The 21,294-nt window shown below is 41.9% G+C and overlaps 1 protein-coding gene across 4 annotated transcripts in view; it reads right to left on the bottom strand.

Moving 5' to 3' along the window:
• The window catches only part of ALDH18A1 (aldehyde dehydrogenase 18 family member A1), a 105,376-nt gene that overhangs the window by 42,600 nt on the left and 41,482 nt on the right, over positions 1-21,294 (bottom strand). For 3 of the 4 annotated variants that reach the window (XM_067536991.1, XM_067536992.1, XM_067536993.1), the window contains exons 3-7: positions 16,319-16,542; positions 14,005-14,154; positions 13,794-13,898; positions 8,835-8,993; positions 8,248-8,338 (exon numbers count right to left, since the gene is read on the bottom strand). In XM_067536991.1, coding sequence (XP_067393092.1) covers positions 8,248-8,338; positions 8,835-8,993; positions 13,794-13,898; positions 14,005-14,154; positions 16,319-16,542 — 729 coding nt within the window. The remainder of the gene's footprint in view (positions 1-8,247; positions 8,339-8,834; positions 8,994-13,793; positions 13,899-14,004; positions 14,155-16,318; positions 16,543-21,294) is intronic. The other variant, XM_067536990.1, reaches the window with a different exon arrangement.

Genomic DNA, 21,294 nt, shown 5'->3' with positions numbered 1-21,294 from the left:
CTTAGCTGATGTCTATACTACATCCAATTTATAGAATAAACTGGCACAGTATTTGGCAGTATATAATCCTTCTAGCTCCAGCAGGAGGGAATCTGCAGCAGTGTGGCTGCTATGGGAAGCATGTAACAGCTTCTGTCTGCGCTTGGCAGAAAGTCAAGAAACAATTACCTCCCTCAATGAAAAAGCAAATAAGGCAGACAAGGAGATTGAGCACTGGGGAAAGCTTCTGCTACAGGGATGCAAAATCAGTTGAAGTCCCTTCAAGAAACACTTAAAATTTATTTTTTTTAAATGTAGTTAAATCTAAAAACAAAATTAAAAATAAAAACCAAGCATTAAAAAGCATGGTAAAAAAATTAACCCTAGAACAAGGGAGAATTCCTAACCATAGCCTAAGTGAATCCCTTATTAAGCATTTTAAAAGAATATTGGGATTTGCTACCCACCAAGTCGCCGTGGTAACTACCAGCAAATGGTCCAAAGAAACTGGGGATCCTGATTGGGAAAATTCACCATGGGACCCCAGCAGTGAGTGGGATGGTGATATTTGGACCCACAAAAAAATTGACTGTGGTAAGATTAATGCATGTGTGAAAATTGTGGGTAAGTTGGTACTGCCACAGAAGCAGTATATGTATCCAAAAAAATGCCAAAAAACAACTAACACAAATCACAGAAGAGCTAAAGAAGCAAGGGGTTATTAGAAAAATCAACTTCCCCTTTAATTCACCGATTTGGCCCGTACTGAAGGCAGATGGACAGTCCTGGTGCCTGACCATAAATTACTAATGAATCAACAGAGAATCAGTACCTATGGCCCCTATTGTAGCGGATATGACTCAGGTCATCCAACAGGTACAGGTAATGTCCAAATATTTCTCGGTAATAGATCTGGCTAACTGTTTCTTTGCTCTACCTCTACACCCTGATTCACAGGATCGCTTCACATTTACAATAAGGGACCAACAGTTCACTTTCCAGCGTTTACCCCAAAGGTTCCAAGACAGTCCGGCTATTGCCCACTGACACATCGTAGACATGCTTGACTGCCTGGGCCCCACATGAAAGATCATTCGTGTTCTCCTAAGTGGACGACATCCTAATTTTCGGGGAAACTAAGGTACAGGTACAAGCACTCACGGAGAGCGTGTTGAGCCTAATACAGGAAACAAGATTCAAGGTAAGCCTTGAAAAAGCTCACCTGGTGCAATCACAAGTAATATACCTGGACATAGTGATCGGGCAGGAAAAAAGGCAAGTGGACCAGCGAAAGGTTAAAACCTTGCTGGAAATGCCAGCTCCCACTGATACACACTCTTTACGAGTCTTGCTGGAAGGCTTTAATTTCCTACGACCACACATTTACAAGTATGCTGAAATTACCTTTCCACTGTAAAAATTGCTTCAATGGGAATGGGAACCAAATAAAAAAACAGCCTTAAGCATACTAAAACAAAAAGCTCTGACAGCCCTAGCCCTAAGGTTTCCTGATGAGTCAAAATCTTTTGTCATCTGCTTCGCTGCTAATGATGTAGCCCTGGCTGTCACATTATTGCAACAAAACAAAGAATATAAACTGGTGCCAGTGGCATATAATTCAAAAAAACTGCAAGGCGCAGAGTTGAATTTTGATTCCTGAAAGTGAGAATTTCTAGCAGCTGTATGAGCAGTGCAATCCTTTAAACCACTTACCGGCAATGCACCCATTACAATCCAAAGCACTCACACCCCACTAAAGTACATATTGTCCAAAAAGTTAATAAAAAAAAGTTTCTAATACCTGGATGGCACAGTGGACTCTAATTTTCTAGTAAATAAAAAAGTCACAATAAAAAATGTAGCTAAGCCAAACATGCTTACACATGCCCTAATTAAAAAGGAGCCCAAATACCAGTGCCCAAAGATCACACTTGAGCAAAAAAAATCTCAAATAAAAGCCCCCCCCCCCCCCCAGAAGAATTAAATACCACTGAAAAAGAGCAACAAATCTGGTTTACCAATGGAAGCTCCATAGTAATCAATAGCACCCAATGAATTAAATACCCTGCCATAAATTTAAAAAAATAAAAACATACAAGAATATTTGGATCATGGCTCTGCACAACATGCCAAGTTACACGCAATTTATCGGGTACTACAACGATACACAGATTCCCCCACGCCAGTGTATATCTATGCCAATAGCAATTTTTGGGTAAAGGGGGTGCAATACTAAATGTTTAATTAGCAAAAAAATAATTTAAAAAGTGCATCTTTGTAGAACCTTGTGTGTGTGTGTACGCGCATGCATGGGCAATTGCTTTTTGAAATCTTTGTATTCACAATAAATGTGGCATATTGTCTTGTCCCTCTGAATAAGATCCTGCTATTTATTTTATAAGTATAACACTACTGCATGAGCTAAAAGACACATGTCTATTAGAAGGCTGTAGCAAGCTCATTATTCTCAAGGGGGCCTAGCCATCACCAGAGGGGGGCAGTGTGCCTCTCTGTATAAGCAGGATTTCCACAAAAATAACAGTATTAAAAGAACATTAAGGTTATGAAGTAACCTGGGTGCTGAAAGTTGTCTGTGTAACCTTAACTCTATTTCCTTATGCACACTCATGCACACATACACAATAAGCTCTAACTACACAATCACATACTTTTTGCAACATCCCTTCCTCATTCAGTGCACAGTTAGGTCAATGTGTAGTGAATCAGGAAATACTATTAGCAAATGAGGCAGGGTTCTATCAGCTTCCTGCCTTATTCTAGTTTGTAACTACAAACAGTTCAGCAAAATTCACTGAAGTCAATGGAATTACACTGATGGAAGTTTACAGCAACAGCAGAATGCATTCCTCGCTAGAGGCTGGACAGCACGCAGTGAAGGAGACAGAGGCAAAGTTACTTTTAATTTTAGCTGACGTAGTAATTGTAATATCCCCACCTTTTTTCTTTACTTCTGTTCTCATGAGATATTGCATCTCTGCCTTATTCACTGATCACCGTCCAACATGCACATGTAATTATATTCTATAGAAAAAATATATTTGTATAGTTGTCTGCTAAGGATTTTAGCTTTTCCCCTGTAATTATGCTAAAATTTGCCAAATAACCTGATTTATATATGGCGTAAGAGCTACAGCTCTCAAGAAGGAAAGAAGTCTAGAAGTGATAATTCACTTTTCCTTTCTGTAATGGCCATTACTTGCTGTAATACGCACCAATGAACTGTTTGATCTGAGATGGTCTGTGGGGTGTGTGTTTGTATTAAAAAATAACAATCAGACAAAGTTCAATGTAGTAGAGTTAGCCATAAATAAAATTAGAGTTCTTAAGGCAGCTCCCTTTAAAAAAGGGAAACTGAAAAGGACTTATATAATTAATATAACTGCAGGGAAACTTCAGGACTTATATAATTAATCTTTTCTACACCATCTAGTTTGAGCTACACATCATTGTTTGGATATCTCAGAATACCTTATTGTTTGTGTTAAATTTCCAGACAGCATGTGGGCCTGTACACTAGATCTGCTGTTGACATTCATTTCTGTTCCCTCAACTTGTAGCAAAAAGAAAGACAATGACTTAACCACAAATGGACGGGGACTCGGAATCTAAGTTCAAATTCCCAGCTCTGCCATAGATTCACTATGCGACCTGAACTAGTAACTGAATTTTTCTGTGTCTCAGTTTCCCATCTGTAAAGTGGGGATAGTATACTTCCCTATTTCAGAGCTATTGTGAGCCTTAGTGTTTAAAAGACTCACAGAAGATTAGGGTTGGAAGGGACCTCAGGAGGTCATCTAGTCCAACCCCCTGCTAAAAGCAGGGCCAACCCCAACTAAATCATCCCAGCTAGGGCTTCGTCAAGCTGCGCTTTAAAAATCTCTGAGGATGCAGATTCCACCACCTTCCTAGGTAACCCATTCCAGTGCTCACCACCCTCCTACTAAAGAAGTTTTTCTTAATATCCAACCTAGACCTCTCCCACTACAACTTGAGACCATTGCTCCTAGTTCTGTAATCTACAGCGGAACCTCAAAGATACAAACACCAGAGTTATAAAGTGACCAGTCAACCAAACACCATATGAAACCGGAAGTAAGCAATCAGGTAGCAACGGAGGGGAAAGACCCAAAAAAGCAAATACAGTACTATGCTGTGCCTGTATTGCATCTTAAAGATCAGCACATCTGGGTTTCCATTCCCCAACTCCACTTGCCATGTGAGGGGCAGCCACTTACAAGTAGAAGGGGAAGACGCTGAAGTTCACAGGCACTGCTGTGAGCCCCTGCTGCTAGCCCAAGGCAGCCTGATTGGAGCATGCAGAGCAGAAGCACCCCACATCCCCTCAGGAGGGGGACAAGCTTACAAGCAGAGCCAGGAAAGAGCAGACTGCTGAGAACTGCTGCTGCTGCAGCCAAATCCTGGCCTGGAGACTGTGCTCTGTAGAAGTTTTAAAGGGCCACAACCTGTGCACTGAAGTGGCCAAAGCTTTGCCCGAGGCTGCACTCCTGGGTCGTTGCTGAACCTCTGGGAGTGCAAGGGGCATGGAAGGGAGGGGTGCTGGCAGTAGGCTGGCCCCAGCCCCTTGCCACATGCTGCCTCTGGAGCACAGCAAGCAGTGCACAGATCTGGGCGAACCTTGAGGAAAGGTGGCTGAGGGCTGGGACTTGTAGTGCCAAGGGTTCAGGGTAGGCCTGATGAAATGCATCCTAGAATACTCAAGGAGCTGACTGAGGAGCAAGCTGACTCATTAGCAATTATTTTTCAAAAGTCTTGGAAGACAGGAGAGATTCCAAAAGACTGGAAAAGGGCAAATATAGTGCCCATCTACAAAAAGGGAAATAAGGACAAACCGGGGAAACCAGTCTACTTAACTTCTGTACCCGGAAAGATAATGGAGCAAATAATTAAGCAATCAATTTGCAAACATCTAGAAGATAATAAGGTAATACGTAACAGTCAGCATGGATTTGTCAAGAACAAATCATGTCAAACCAACCTGATAACTTTCTTTGATAGGGTAAACAGGCCTTGGGGATGGGGGGAGGTGGAAGATGTGGTATATCTTGACTTTAGTAAGGCTTTTGATACTGTCCTGCATGACTTCTCTTAAGCTAGGGAAATACAACCTAGATGGAGCTACTATAAGGTGGGTGCATAACCGGTTGGAGAACTGTTCCCAGAGAGTAGTTATCAATGATTCACAGTCATGCTGGAAGGGCATAACGAGTGGGGTACCACAGGTATCAGCTCTGGGTCTGGTTCTGTTCTATATTTTCATCAAGGATTTAAATAATGACAGAGACCACACTTATTAAGTTTGCGGACAATACCAAGCTGGGAGGGGTTGTAAGAGCTTTGGATAGGATAGGATTATAATTCAGAATGATCTGGACAAACTGGAGAACTGCTCTGAGGTAAATAGGATGAAATTCAGTAAGGACAAATGCAAAGTACTCCACTTAGGAAGGAACAATCAGTTGCACACGTACAAAATTGGAAATGACTGCCTAGAAAGAAGTACTGCAGAAAGGGATCTGGGGATCATAGTGGATCACAAGTTAAATATGAGTCAACAGTGTAATGCTGTTGCAAAAAAAGCAAACATCATTCTGGGATGCATTAGCAGGAGTGTTGCAAGTAAGACAGTAGTAATTCTTCCGCTCTACTCCACGCTGATTAGGCCTCAACTGGAGTATTATGTTCAGTTCTGGGCACCACATTTCAGGAAAGATGTGGACAAATTGGAGAAAGTCCAGAGAAGAGCAACAAAAATTATTAAAGGACTAGAAAATGTGACTTATGAGGGAAGACTGAAAGAACTGGGTTTGTTTAGCCTGGAGAAGAGAAGACTGAGAGGGGACATGATAACAGCTTTCAAGTACATAAAAGGTTGTTACAAGGAGGAGGGAGAAAAATTGTTCTTAATTTCTGAGGCCAAGACAAGAAGCAATGGGCTTAAAGTGCAGCAAGGGAGGTTTAGGTTGGACATTAGGAAAAATTTCCTAACTGTCAGGGTGGTCAATCACTGAAATAAATTGCCTAAGGAGGTTGTGGAATCTCCATCATTGGAGATTTTTCAAAACAGGTTAGACAAACACTTGTCAGGGATGGTCTAGATATTACTTAGTCCTGCCATGAGTGCAGGGACTGGACTAGATGACCTCTCGAGGTCCCTTCCAGCCCTATGATTCTATATACAGACAAAAGAGATGAAAAAACATGACATACAAGCAATGTGAACAAGCTTGTCTTAGACATGTGTGATGCTGTGTGACTGTGTGTAGAATATGAATGACCATTTATAATATTACTGATTCTAATATTACAGAATTGCAATAAATACTGTATGGGATATGCTATGCAAGGTACCCGTGGAAAAGTCATGATTCCCTAAGACTGATAATTAGTTTTTTATTATGAGTTCTAAATATGCATGATATATTTGTATTTCAAACTTGTGCTGTGTTTCTGGGTGACACTCCAGACAGGATGGCAGCAGCACTAAGCCCGCTTAAAGGCCCATCAAGGGAACTCAAATGTACTATGGATCTGGTGAAAGAACCAGGGGCTACACCTTATGAGTCACCAGAATATGTAAGAACTTATCTATGGACAGGGGACTCTGAGGCTTTACCATGCCATGTGCTGTGTAGCTGTGTTTGGGACAAAGAAAGTTCAAGCCTTATGGCAGAACTATAAAATGCAGCTGCACCATCTCCATCTTGTCTTCATTCCTGCTTCATAGAATCATAGAATCATAGAATCATAGAATATTAGAGTTGGAAGGGACCTCAGGAGGTCATCTAGTCCAACCCCCTGCTCAAAGCAGGACTAACCTCTGCTATATCATCCCAACCAGGGCTTTGTCAAGCCGCAGCTTAAAAACCTCTAAGGATGGAGATTCCACCACCTCCCTAGGTAACCCATTCCAGTGCTTCACCACCCTCCTAGTAAAAAACTTTTTCCTAATGTCCAACCTAGACCTCCCTCCCTGCAACTTGAGACCGTTGCTCCTTGTTCTGTCATCTGCCACCACCGAGAACAGCCTAGCCCCATCCTCCCTGGAACCCGCTTTCAGGTAGTTAAAGGCCGCTATCAAATCCCCCCTCACTCTTCTCTTTTGCAGACTAAACAAGCCCAGTTCCCTCAGCCTCTCCTCATAAGTCCTGTGCTCCAGCCCCTAATCATTTTGGTTGCCCTCCGCTGGACTCTCTCCAACTTGTCCACATCCTTTTTGTATTGGGGGGCCCAAAACTGGACACAATATTCTAAATGCGGCCTCACCAATGCCGAATAGAGGGGAATAATCACTTCCCGTGACCTGCTAGCAATGCCCCTCCTAATGCAGCCCAATATGCCATTGGCCTTCTTGACAACCAGGGCACACTGCTGACTCATATCCAGCTTTTTATCCACCGTTACCCCCAGGTCCCTTTCTGCAGAGCTGCTGCCCAGTTCGGGTCCCCAGTCTATAGCTGTGCATGGGATTCTTCCTTCCTAAGTGGAGGACTCTGCACTTATCTTTGTTGAACCTCATTAGATTTCTTTTGGCCCAATCCTCCAGTTTGTTTAGGTCACTCCTACCTCTGGAGCAACTCATCTACAACTGAAGCTGTGAAACAAGGACTGAAACCCATCCAGGTACTGGATGTACACCAGTGGAACTGTAGAAGTCTGCAAACTCCACAATTCTGCTGAGAATCTGGTATATATGGACTTTGAAGTCATTTGTATGTATCTAATTGCTTTGACCATTTAACATCTCTTCTCGTTTGCTTCTTTCCTTGTATAATAAACCTTCAGTTTTAGTTACTAAAGGATTGGCTGGCAGCATGGTATTGTGGGTAAGATCCAAACTTATATTGATCTGGTAATGTGACTGACCGCTTGGAGATCAAGAGAACATTTTGGTAAAGGGAATAGAGTTATAAATAAGTTCTCTCTTTACTGGACCTAGTTGCTGACTGTGACCCAGAGATAGAAATGCAATAAATGGGGCTGTGTATTTCTTATTGTAGCTTCTTGATAACCAGTGTGGGAAATCAGGAACACTGTGACTGGTTGGGGAATCTAACTTCAGTTTTACCCACCAGTTCTGGGAGAATCTGCTCTCCTTTTGCAGCCTGCCCTGACCTTGGCATTTTCAGGTGGGCTACCCTAAGCACAGACAGTTAACATGCTAGTTTTATGTTTTTGGAGGGATAGAAATTGTTGATCTAGCCACATGCAAAGGAGTAAGTCACATACCTTCTACATCTGAGAGAACAATCAGGAGATCAGTCTTCATTTCTACAGCCAGCCGTGCTGCCAGACTATCATTATCCTTAACACTAATAACCTGAAATACATACAGAGGTCAGCAACACCAGTGAGGGAGAGAAGTTAGCAAACACTGATTGCACTCTTGGCAAACAACCAATATTAGTACTACCATGCACCTCTCCCCTGCTCTGTCCATACTATACTGTAAGCTCTGTGGGGTAGAATCTTTGTATGGAGTCCAGCACAATGTTAGCATGCAGTAAACAAGTAATGATCAGTTTGTGCCCTGCAAAAAGCAAGCCATGCTAGTGTCTGCTCCCCATTCAAACCAATACACCTTGTCAAAAGCAGGCCATGTCAGTACCCATTACCTAATTCCTCTGTACATACCATTCTGCTTAACTGTACGGATTGTCAGCTCTTAGCATCTCTGTGATTTTTTTGTTCTTATGTTTTCCATTTCCCCTGCTGGTCACTTCAGGATACCCAGATTATTACAGTGTTAGTGAGCCATGCATTCGTGCTCTAGCAGGTCTAATAACAGGATCCACCCACTGCAATACTTTACCCACATTTACCCCCTGAAGATCACTGTTTGGCTCTGGAGGTGGAACAACAGCATCATTGGTGTTAATAATAGGGACAATGTTCATCCGCAGCAGCTCATGCAACGTCCCGTTTAAATTCCGACGCTTCTGCTCATCATGGAAATCCAAATTGGTGACTAAAATCTGAAAAGGAGAAAGACTCTGAACAAGAATTTGGTCTGCAGCTATCCCCAGGCAAGGGACTGCCACATGTGCAACTAAAGAGTCATCCACAACAAATCGGTCAAGGCTCTCTAGAGTCTGACAACCAGGACAGCAAGAGGTGTGAGTTAAAGGGGGCAGAAGATAGCTAAGAAATGTAATTCTTTGGAACACCCTTTCTTTTAGTATATGAGACATACACCGCTATCTCCCAATAGTCCTTTTCATAAGAAATCAGAACATGGGCTGGCTAAGACTCTATGAAACAATATGAGAAACTCAAGTGCAAAGCCCGAAAACCATTTGGGATCAGATTATTTGAGACACCACCTCTCTCTTCATACAATACCTTGACAATTGCAATAAACAGAGATGCTTCATTTAGAGCTTCCTTGCTGTGAACAGGAAGATAAAGCTGACAGGTTATTTATTCTCTAATGTCCCTTCAGCTCTGAAATTCACTTCCCCCTTAGTCTGCCAGAATCTAGCTCCACTGACCTTTCGGACGTGCTACAAACACCATCTTTTCTTTCAGGCATTTAGGGAGGCAGCTGATTAAAGAAGGGGATGGGAATTATTGATGTCCTGTGAAGAGGATTTTTTCCCTCATCTTTGTTTTGCCATTGGGTGTTTATGAGAACTGACTGAGTATGACTGAATCCACTGTGCGACACTGGAAAAGTTTTTGGAATTTTAATTTAGAAGCCCTATGATTTTAATAGGAGCTTAATTTAATTCTTATAAATAAATAGTAGGACAGTTGTGTTCATATTCAAGCCAGATTAGAATCCAGCTCACACTCTTAGAGCTGTGTTAGTGCTAACAGTGCAAATATAAGTATATTTAATCAGTTAACTCTGCAGATGTATGATGGAACACATACAGGAAGCATGTCTATTGAGTGAGAAGGTGACAAAATGTCCTCAGGTACCACAAACACGTCCAAGAGCTGCTTTGGAGAATAGCAGAAGAGCTCCAAATCTCCTTAGAGGAGGTCCAGGACTCAGTACACATAAGAATATAACATAAGAATGGCCATAGGGGGTCAGACCAATGGTCCATCAAGCCCAGTATCCAGTCTTCCAACAGTGACTAATGCCAGGTGCTTCAGAGGGAATGAACAGAACAGGTAATCATCAAGTGATCCATCCCGTCACCTATTCCCAGCTTCTGGTAAACAGAGCTAGGCACACTTGAGAGCATGGTTTTGCATCCCTGCCAATCCTGACTAATAGCTATTGACAGACCTATCCCCCATGAACTTATTCAGGTCTTTCTTGAATCCTGTTATAGTCTTGGCCTTCACAACATCCTCTGGCAAAGAGTTCCACAGGCTGACTGCATGTTGTGTGAAGAAATACTGCCATTTGTACATTTTAAACCTGCTGCCTATTAATTTCATTTGGTAACTCTTAGTTCGTGTGTTATGAGAAGGAGTAAATAACACTTCCTTATGTACTTTCTCCACACCAGTCATGATTTTATAGGCTTCTTAACATATCCTCCCTTAGTTGTCTCTTTTCCAAGATGAGAAGTCCCAGTCTTATTAATCTCTTCTCATTTGGAAGCTTTTCCATCCTCTAATTATTTTAGTTGCTCTTTTCTGTATCTTTTCCAATTCAAATACATCTTTTTTGAGCTGGGGCAATCAGATCTGCATGCAGTATTCAAGATGTGGGCACACCATGGATTTAGAAAAAGGCAACATATTTTCTGTCTCATTATCTATTCCTTTCCTAATACTTCCCAACATTCTGTTAGCTTTTTTGACTGCTGCTGTACATTGAGTGGATGTTTTCAGAGAACTATCCACAATGACTCCAAGATCTTTTTCTTCAGTAGTAACAGCTAATTTAGACCCCATAATTTACTATGAATAATTGGGATTATGTTTTCCAAAGTGCATTACTTAGCATTTATCAACATTGAATTTCATCGGTCATTTTGTGGCCCAGTCACCAGTTTTGTGAGATTCCTTTGTAATTCTTCGCAGAGAGCTTTGGACTTAACTATCTTGAGTCGTTTTGTTTCATGTGCAAATTTTGCCACCTCACTGTTTACCCCTTTTTCCAGGACATTTATGAATATGTTGAACAGTACTGGTCCCAGTGCAGACCCCTGGGGGACACCCCTATTTACCTCTCTCCATTCTAAAAACTGACCATTATTCCTAACCTTTGTTTCCTATCTTTTAGCCAGTTACTGATCCAGGAGAGGACCTTCCTTATTATCTCATTACAGCTTACTTTGCTTAAGAGCCTTTGGTGAGGGAACTTGTCAAAGGCTTTCTTAAAATCTAAGTGCACTATATCCACTGGATCACCCTTATCCACATGCTTGCTGACCCCTTCAAAGAATTCTAGTAGATTGGTGAGGCATGATTTCCCTTTACAAAAATTATGTTGACTCTTTTCCAACTAATTATGTTCATCTATGTGTCTAATTCTGTTTTTTAATATAGTTTCAACCAATTTGCCTGGTACTGAAGTTAGGCTTACTGCTTTGTAGTTGCGGGGATCGCCTCTGGAGCCTTTTTAAAACATTGGCATCACATTAGCTATCCTCCAGTCATCTGGTACAGAAGCTGATTAAAATGATAGGTTACATACCACAGTTAGTAGTTCTGTAATTACACATTTGAGTTCCTTCAGAACTCTTGGGTGTATACCATCTGTGTTGTATTGATTTCAATTACCACACAGAGTACCATGTTATACACTTTATGTTATTTGTGATAACGAATATTTGCACTGTAAAAAACAGGAAATAGTATTATTCAATTCATCTCATAAAGGTAGTAATTTTTTTTTAAACAGAACTACACTCCAAAATAAAACAATGTCAAACTTTAGAGGCTATAAGTCCACTAAGTCCGCTTCTTGTTCAGCCAATCAGAAGTAAGAGTGGCATGGTATATGGTGTATTGCCGCTCCTACTTGTGCATTGCTGCTGTGCCTTGTGCTGCCTGGCATTTGGCCTGTGACTCAAGGTGGACTCCATGCTGTCTCATGGGGGCTGCATCTTGTCAGAGCCCATGGCCATCCTGCAGCCCTCTGGATACTTCTGGCTCACCCGGGGCACCATTTCATATTTTGGTGAGAGGCAAGAGATAAGAGTGTACATCTGTGTATATGTGGGGGGGGGGGGATGCGCATGCACTTTGGGGAGGGGGGAATGCGTGTGTGCATGTTGGGGGGAGTGCTGTCTCTTTAAGCAGAGCATTCAGGAGCCTGACTCCCTTTTTCAGCCAACAGCGGCTGCTATTGGTAGCACTTGCTCCTGAGCTGGCAGAAGCAAACAGACCTCCTCTGTTCCCCGATCCCAACTCAGCAACAACTGGATACACAGGGGGGAGGGGTACACCCCAATATCAGTCCCCCGAGCAGACAGGAGGCAGGCTCCCAGTCTGGAGCAGCTTGGCCAGGGCGGCTCCATGGATGGCGGCGAGGGTGGGGGCGGGAGCATCAATGGAGGAGAAGAAGGGGTACCTCTGCCCCAAGCATGCACCAGTGCTCTGCTGAGCACAGAGCCCTAGGTGCTAGACCCCTCACCCACACCTAAGGCTGGTACTGTACAGCAGGGAGGGGATGGTGCAGGCAGCAGGGTGCAGGGGTCATCTTTCCCATTGCCTCTCCCACATCACCAGTAGACTACAGGACAGGGTCACAACTGATTAGTACAGCATGGGGGTGTATGGGGAGGGGAGACTTTTAGAGTCACGGGAGGGGAGCCGGGGGGAGTTCCTGCAGCAGCACTTCCACAGAGCCCTTTCCCTGCTTCACATCCTCGCAGCTGCTGCTGATTGCCCTTACCCTCCCCTCAAGTAAAACAAATCAATAGATTATCATGGGGAGAGGGGGCGCGAGACCAGCTCTGAGGAGTCAGGAGGCATTTTGGTGATCTACGCATCTGGTCTGGATATTAGAGTTTCTTGCTCAGGGCTGCCTCCTGCTCACTGCTGCAGCCAGTGCCTCCCTCCCCACCTGGCCACTGCCAAGTCCATCTCCAGAGGTATGTGATTAATGCCCACTAAAAAAATAATACATTCATTTGTTTTGAGTTCATTGCATGCATTAATTGCGAGCCCTAATAATAATTCTACATTTGTAAGTTGCACTTTCACGATAAAGAGATTGCACTAAAGTACTCATATGAGGTGAATTGAAACACTCTTTTGTTTATCTTTTTACAATGCAAATATTTTAACAAAAAATATAAAGTGAGCACTGTACACTTTGTATTCTGTGTTGTAATTGAAATCAATACATTTGAAAATGAAGAAAAACATCCAAAACTATTTACAATGAATTTAAATTGATTAACAGCACGATTAAAACAATAGGCACGTTTAATCACAGTTTTAATCTAGTTAATTTGTTTTGCATTAATCGCTTGAGTTAACTATGATTAATTGACAGCTCTAGTTTGCAGTCCTCAGAGCTTTGCTCTGGATCATCCGCCCCATCTCTTTGGCCTATTCTAGGGCCACCAACCAGAAGGTAGGGATAGACAATTGTTTAAAAAAGTGACCAAAGCCAGCAAAAAAAAAGTGTTTTTTCTTTAACTAGAACATAAAATGTATTTAAGAGACATTTACCAGAACAAGTTCCTTTGTGGAATATCATTTACACCAAGTTCTAAACCTCTCAGAAATGGAATGACAATGGAAATCAAGGAAGACAGTTAATAGAACAGAACAGGTCCTTCTAGAACTAATAAGATATGTACCAAGGGATGCACCAAAGTATCAATCCACAGCCCAGGGCAAGCGCAGTGCCTTACCTGAGCTGCACAAATGCTGTACTGTGTAAACATGGCCTCATATAGAGCCATCAGTCCACTCTGCCCAGCTGCTGCACAGGCTCGTGCTTCCAAGACTGGAATAGCCTTCAAAAATTAGAGAACACAGCTGTCAGCCAACTGACAGGGAGGGATGTAAGCAGCCTCAGCCCAACATGTAATAGGAAAGCAGATGAGTATCTCAGCCACTCACCATGTCCTTTAGCTGGTTTTGTCCTGAATGAAGGGCCTGCCTCACACTTTGAGAAAGCAGGATCTCATGGCGTAATCGCTGTTTTCCAAAAGCCACAGCACCACTGGTGACTATCATCATTTCCCGACCCTGATTCTGCAGCATTGAGACCTACATGTGTGGAGAATCAATGCAAAGATCAGGCCCTAGAGCGGGACAGTTGCTAGCTTATTGATTCCGGTCTCCCTCTTTGTATATTTTAAGAACATTTTGTGCCTCATCAATTCCTGAAGACTGAAGTCTTCTGCTTATCCAAAGAATATATACAGTAAGGAAGTAACAGTGTAAGATGCCCCGCTCCTAGGAGGGAACCTTTATGGCCCTTTCTATATTTGACCCCATCTTGGTAGCAATTTTTCTAATGCAAGTACCTGAACTAATCAAGCCACCAGACAAATTTCAGATGCTATCCAGTTTGCCCACAATCAGAGTTGCTGTGATTTTAAGAAGAGCCTAAAGGCTAGCAGCCTATATGCCGTCACCAAACCTTCCATGCCCACAGTTCATTTTTAAATAGCAATACTACATCTGAGATGTAGAGAATCTGTCTTCTCTTATAACATGCAAATGCACTACGCTTTGCCCCTTCCATCACCCAGCACCTGATCCACTAGTTCAGAGGTCCCCAAACTATGGAGTGTGCGCCACTAAAAGGGCACAGAGGAACATTCATTGGGGTGTGGCGGGCAAGGCGAGCCCCACGGGGTGGGGAAGGCGTACCACTGAGCTCCACTCTGCTCTGGATACACCTCCGGCTGCAGCTCTGCTCCCAGTCACGGCTCCAGGTGTGGCCCCAATTGCATTCCTGCCCCAGGGCCTCTGGCTGCAGCTCCACACTTGGCCACAGCCCTGCTTCTGACTGTGCTCTTGGCCCCAGCCTCTGGCTCCCGGCCCAGCCATAGCTCTTCCCCCAGTCTTGGCCCCCAACTCCGACTGTGGCCCCACTCCCAGCCCAAGCTCCTGGGGGGGGGGAGTACAGACAAAGGCAAGGGGGGTGCCCCATTAAAAGTTTGGGGACCACTGCACTAGTTCCTTTCACAAGTCAAGTACCATATGCTTCCTTGATGCGGCAGGGGTTTATACACCACCCATCAAGTACACACTAGATCTGTCCGTCTACAGCTAGGTCTCCGTTTCATTTCAGGCAACACAAGCAAATTACTGTATGGATCCCATCCAGTCCTGGTGCATGTATAAAATAAGAGGCCTTCCAGAGTCTTTTCCAAAGGAAAACATGCACGTAGCCAAGGGACCCAGAAGACCTTACTCCCTCCCTGGTACACGAACTCTAATACAGATCCTGACATGTCAGTGCTGCCTTCTTACCCAATTGCCTCTTGAGTCTATCCTATTACCTTCCTTTTGCTTAAGATAAGCTTGTGCTGAATATTTCTCTCAGACAGGTTTGCAAAGTTCCCCAGTCTATCACACATGCTTATGGGTAAGAAAAAGCATTGCCCAGGCGACTGGCGAGAAACCCTACTGAAGTCTTAGGAACAGGCCATGGGAAACTTACACAATCTTCATAAGCATCTTCAACACCAATCTAAGTAACTGCATTTTAAAGCTAACATCTTCCCCTCAAGAAAGCTTAACTAAATTTATGTCATTAGAATGAAAGGCCAGAGGGTGAGGCACAGAGAAAGGGGGTGGATTCACAAAACACGGCAGACTCCTCGGAAGAGAGCCTGTTAGGATCAGAGTAATCCCTGTAGCAGAAGTAGGACCAACCTCATACGTGTAAACTGGGAGAGTCTGTTAGCCAGAATTTTAACTGGATACGAAAGCAAGAGTTTTATTTAACTCAATTATTATACATTCATATTTATCGAGTGCCAGTCACTGTGTAATCCAGGTGTCATACAGAGCAATTTAAACATCAGCAGTGAAGCCCCGATAGAATACTATTCACTTGGGTTATACTCCACAGGCATTTTTCAACAAATGAAGTGGCACAGGAGATACTCCCTCCCAACTTCAGCCCATGGCAAAATATTCTCCCCCACTCTCTGAGGATCCTTCCTCCTCCAGCTGAAGACAGGAACTCCCCCTAGGTTTATTTCTGTATACTGCAGGTTCTCCTCCTCTCTCTTTACATATATTAGGCCAGTTATCTCCCTTACTACATCTTCTCTCTCTGCAGACACCTCAGTTTTTCCACATTCTGATAAAAATTGCAGTTAAAGTCTCCTGTTAGGGTTTAATATACAAACTTTAAGGAGACATTGACTTGCCAGACTGCCGGAGCACTAAGTTTTTTTAGCCATAAAGTTACCTGCTCAACAATAGATGCCAGTCGCCCAAGAGCCAATCCACACTCATCCCCTCGAGTCACAACAGCACTACCCAGCTTCACCACAATCCTTTTAGCATGTTTCAGCTCACTGCGATGTGCAAATGATTTGCCATGGGTACGACTGAGGGGCATGGTGATAAACGGGATGTTGCTCCAGCAACGGACAGATTCATTCCTTATCACCAGGTTATGGACAGGGAAATCTGCAGTGAAACAAAAAACAAACAAACAACCCCATGAAAGACAGAGAGATCCCACAGTCCCAAATGTCAAACCCACAACTTTGAACACTTAGGGCTTCCCCCACACCCTTAATCCATCAAGATTACCCCATCCTGAAACTAAAACCCCACAACATGTACTCTATTCTGACTTCCCAGTCCCTGGAATATATCCAGTTTCCAAGTAATCGAGAAAGCTGCAATGCAAGTCATTCCAGGGCCTGATGTATACTGTATTATACAAGACCCATATTGGGTCAGACCAATGGTCCTTCTAGCCCAGTATCCTCTCTTCTGACAGTGGCCAATGCCAGATGCTTCAAAGAAAATGAACAGAATAGTACAATCATCCAGTCCCAGCATCTAGAAACGGGAGGCTTAGGGACATTCAGAGCACTGGGATTGCATCCCTGATCATCTTGGCTCATGGCCATTGATGAACTTAGCATCCATCAACTTATCTTATTATTTTTTGAAACCAGTTATACTTTTGGCCCTCAGAACATCCCCTGGCAAAGAGCTCCACAGGTTGACTGAATTGTGTGAAGTAGTACTTTCTTTTGTTTATTTTAAACCTGCTGCCTATTAACACAAGAACTAGGGATCACCCAATGAAATTATGAGAAGGAATAAATAACACTTCTTTATTCACTTTCTCCACACTAGTCAAGATTTTATAGACATCTATCATGCTTCCCCCTCCCCCCAAGTCATCCCTTTTCCAAGATGAACAGTCCCAGTTTTATTAATCTCCCCACATATGGAAGCTGTTCCATATCCTTCATCATTTTTGTTGCCATTCTCTGTACTTTTTCCATTTCTAATCTATCTTTTTTGAGATGGAGGAACCAGAAATGCACACAGTATTCAAGGTGTGGACATAACATGGATTTATATAATGGCATTATAATATTTACTATTTTACTATCTATTCCTTCCCTAATGGTTCCTAACATTCTATTAACTTTTTTGACAGTTGCTAAACATTGGCAACTAGTTGTGCAGTTTGCTTTAAGGGAATATCCCATGTGGCAGGGTGGACTGATTTAATCAAAGGAATCAAAATAATTATTTTTAATCTGTTTCGTATTTGTACTTTTTAGTTATTTTCCTAAAGAAACTGATTCTCACTGGTTGGTAATCATTAAACATGTTGATTTGCAACTAAATATAGCCTTTGCACTAAATTTGGTACTACTTTTTGCTAACCAAGTGGATATACCATAGCTATACATATGTATTTAAGCAATTAAATAGCATAATTTACATTCTTAATTTTTATACTTACGATGTTAAAAATGGTAAATTATGCATTTATTTACTAGATGATTAATATTTTGCTTGTGGTTTGTGTCAAGCTCTATTTGGATGGAAATTTAAATCAACTAAAATGCACAAAAACAGTATTTTATTTATTTTAATTAATTAAAACTACTTTAAATAGGCTGGATACATAAGAAAAGTTCATCAAAATGTTTTGCATTTAAAACTAACTGATTTAGGCAATAAAGGAAGTATTCATTGTAAATGGAACTGATTGTTTGTGGTCGCCATGTCCTTCAAGATTTTAGAACTAAGATCTCATCCTCACACCTTGTTTTTATTCATAGATGAGAAGAGGAAAACAAGCTTTCCTGCTTTTCCAACTCCAGCTGGTATCTTAATGAACTAGTAATTGAGCTGAACTAGCCAAATAAAATGAAATTAACAAAATATTCTCTCTGCACTTCCAGAAGAAGCTACTGGTGTCAAAAGCTGGTTTAGCACTTCAACAAACTCTGATTTCAAGTGCTTAGCCATTAACTTCCTTCAGTTCAGTGGTTTGACTTAAGCAAACATGTGCTGCTTAATATTATTGTTATATGCAATTTAAATTATTTTAATATATTATAAGGTTAGTCCTTTAACAGAGATAGTCAATTTCAAAAACATTTTTAAAAAATAAACCTATATTTAATTTAAATCAGATTTTTATCCACTCTGCCATGTACGTTATAGCTTGAACATTCTAGGAGATGCTGGAGTCATAAACTGGTGGTGCTGGTGGTGGGGAGATGGGTTTAAGTGCTCAAATATCACAGTACAAGAACATACACAAACATCCAGATTAAGAAGGGTGAAGAATTGGCTGTAAACTCCAACTTGATGGGCTTTGAAATTTTTCTGCCCATTACAATAGCAGGATCATTGGTCCCAGTGGGAAGATAGCTCATAGAATTGGGCAGAGATCACATTTTTTTCTCTACATTACTTAGTGCAGAATCTGGCATTTGCACCTCTAATGCCCTTCCAATAAGATAATAGGCCCCTGGAGTGGTGCCTGGACTACAGCATTATTTCTATTCAAAATACAAGGCCCACAAGTCCAGTGTCTCCTTCAGAGAACATTCAGCTGGAAAGAATTCCTGACCTACACCTTCATTTTCAGGATCCTGCAATGGAGCAGAAGACAGCCCAACATGGTGCCAAGGTAACAGACAGGCCCAGAAAACTCTCAGCGGTTATGGCTATATTATTTTTATTTGCTTTAACTTTAAACTTTGTTAGTTGCCATCAGCTTGCTTAAGTGTCTATAGCTCCAGGGGCTTATGTTCTGAATACATGGAAAAAACACAGACATATTGGGAGTCTAACAGGAAGACACTTAATTAATTAATTAATTAATTATTATTGGTTTTGGCACTAGGTAGGTGGAGGTATGTTTTTCAGGACAGTTCACTATTTCTGGGTTTTACAAAAGTGGACTATTCCTATCAACAGATGTTCAGAGAAGCCATTCATATTGGAAGTGGATCACTACCATCATTAGCCTCTATGCTGAAAAAGCTGAATTAGGCACTCAGGCCTAGATTCACAAAGGCATTTAAGTGCCTAAGGCCCAGTTTTTGGCTCTATTGTGATTCATAAAATTCTTGTTGAACCCTGTAGACAAACTCACTCATGTATCTGCCACTGCACATGTGCATTACTGACTCATGCTGTCTCCTGCCTAACCCCTAGAGTGATTCACAAACTAGGAAAGACAGGTATTCACCTGCCTAATTCACATGAATGAACCGATCCAGTAGGAACGTTCAGAGGCCTCTGTACTCAGCATCAACATCTAAGTAACTGTGTAAATCTAGGCTTTAGATTCCCAGGCAGCAGGCATTTTATAATTCTTTCTATCCCAAGTATATGTAGAATCCACTTGTGCAGGTTAACTGAACCAAAAGAAACAGATATAGAGCAGATTTGGTCACATAGACATCCATGGAGGCTTACTGACCCAAATACTAGGATGACAACTTAGACAACTTACTTTAGAAAATGTTTGCAGTTATATTACCGTGCGCTATTAACAATTTTATGCCAATCAGAGCTCATAAATTACAGTAACTTGGATCAACCTTTGGATTAAGTCTAAGGAACAAACAAAGGCACTGCAGGAAATGGTGGGCATTCTTCTCTCGAAGTTAGTACTGAACCAATGTCTCAGCATGAAGCTAAAAGGTAAGTACCGCCATTAGGTTAAGTGGTACAATAGTGAATACAACAATTTGTCTAATCCTTAAAAATCCAATGACCCTTTCCCAAGAGTCAGGAAATTGAGTCTGGTGTCCTGATCAAACTTGAACTGATTGCCACATTTTGCCTTTTTAATTTCCCTGCAGTTTCAGTGTTTCACACCATAAGAGTCATCCAATTTCAAATTAAATGGATATTGTGGATTCATTTCCTCTGTCTCGAAGAGAGGATGGATCAGTAAATCTCACTACAGGAAATGAGGGAAGCCTTGCTAATCATTTCTGTAAGACATAGATAATATGCATTTCTCCAGCACAACAGACTCTCAAGCCATCCTAATGAGTTAATTATTCTAGAACGCTGCACAGAGAAATGTCACATGATCCTCTACTTCTTATTTGGCAAAGAAGAGAAAAAAACAACTATCCTATAGTTATCTTGCTAGGGATATATTTCAAAGGCTATTAGCCTTCTCCATAAAAAGACAGATAAAGGATGGAGTAGTTGTAGACTGTGAAATTTCAGCTAAGATGGGCCTACTTATAAAATTAAACTACCAAATTAATAAGTGCATATTGCAGAATATGTGAAATGGTGGCTGGAGTCCCTTTTGAAAAGATGTGATTGTTTCTCATTGCAACACACCCATGCTGTCTTTCTATTCTCAAAGTATGTCTGTTATTTCATTAAGATAACTGTTTATTAATTGCCTCTCTGTCTGGACCATTTTCCCTAATGAACTTATCCTCTGGGAGTAACTCATTTATGCAGTAAACAGAAATGTGTTAAATGCAGGGCGTGCTAGACCTCCATGGCTCCAGACCTCTCAAAATACCTTGTGATCAAAGCTAATGGCTGGATACCATCCCAGGTGTTGCTCAATTTAATCACAACAACCCCAATACCCCTTTGTTTGAAGGGTGGAACACTGAAGCTAAAGAACAAATCTAGGTGGCTAGCACCTTTTCACTAATTAAAGCACATGGGTCTCTCCCTCTTGTATTGTTTTCTGGAATTCCTGTGTTTACTCATGTAAATTAGCAAAATGCTTTGAAAAACATTGAATTGAAGAATATAAAAGAGAAGCAATGGAAATAAGCAAGCAGGCAAGCTTCAAGAGAAGAGGAATCACTCTTGACAAGAAACTGAGAAGAACTACCATCTTGCCCAGCTGCCTTCTGAGACCACGGATCCAGGCTCTCGGGGGAAGCTGCTGAGAAATCATCA

The sequence above is a fragment of the Emydura macquarii genome, unplaced genomic scaffold, assembly GCF_026122565.2.
Source record: "Emydura macquarii macquarii isolate MOO-44397 ecotype Brisbane River unplaced genomic scaffold, CSIRO-AGI_Emac_v2 contig_3692, whole genome shotgun sequence".
Lineage (NCBI taxonomy): Eukaryota > Metazoa > Chordata > Testudines > Chelidae > Emydura > Emydura macquarii.
The sequence above is the reverse complement of the archived record's forward strand: the minus strand, read 5'-3'. Positions and strand labels throughout refer to the sequence as shown.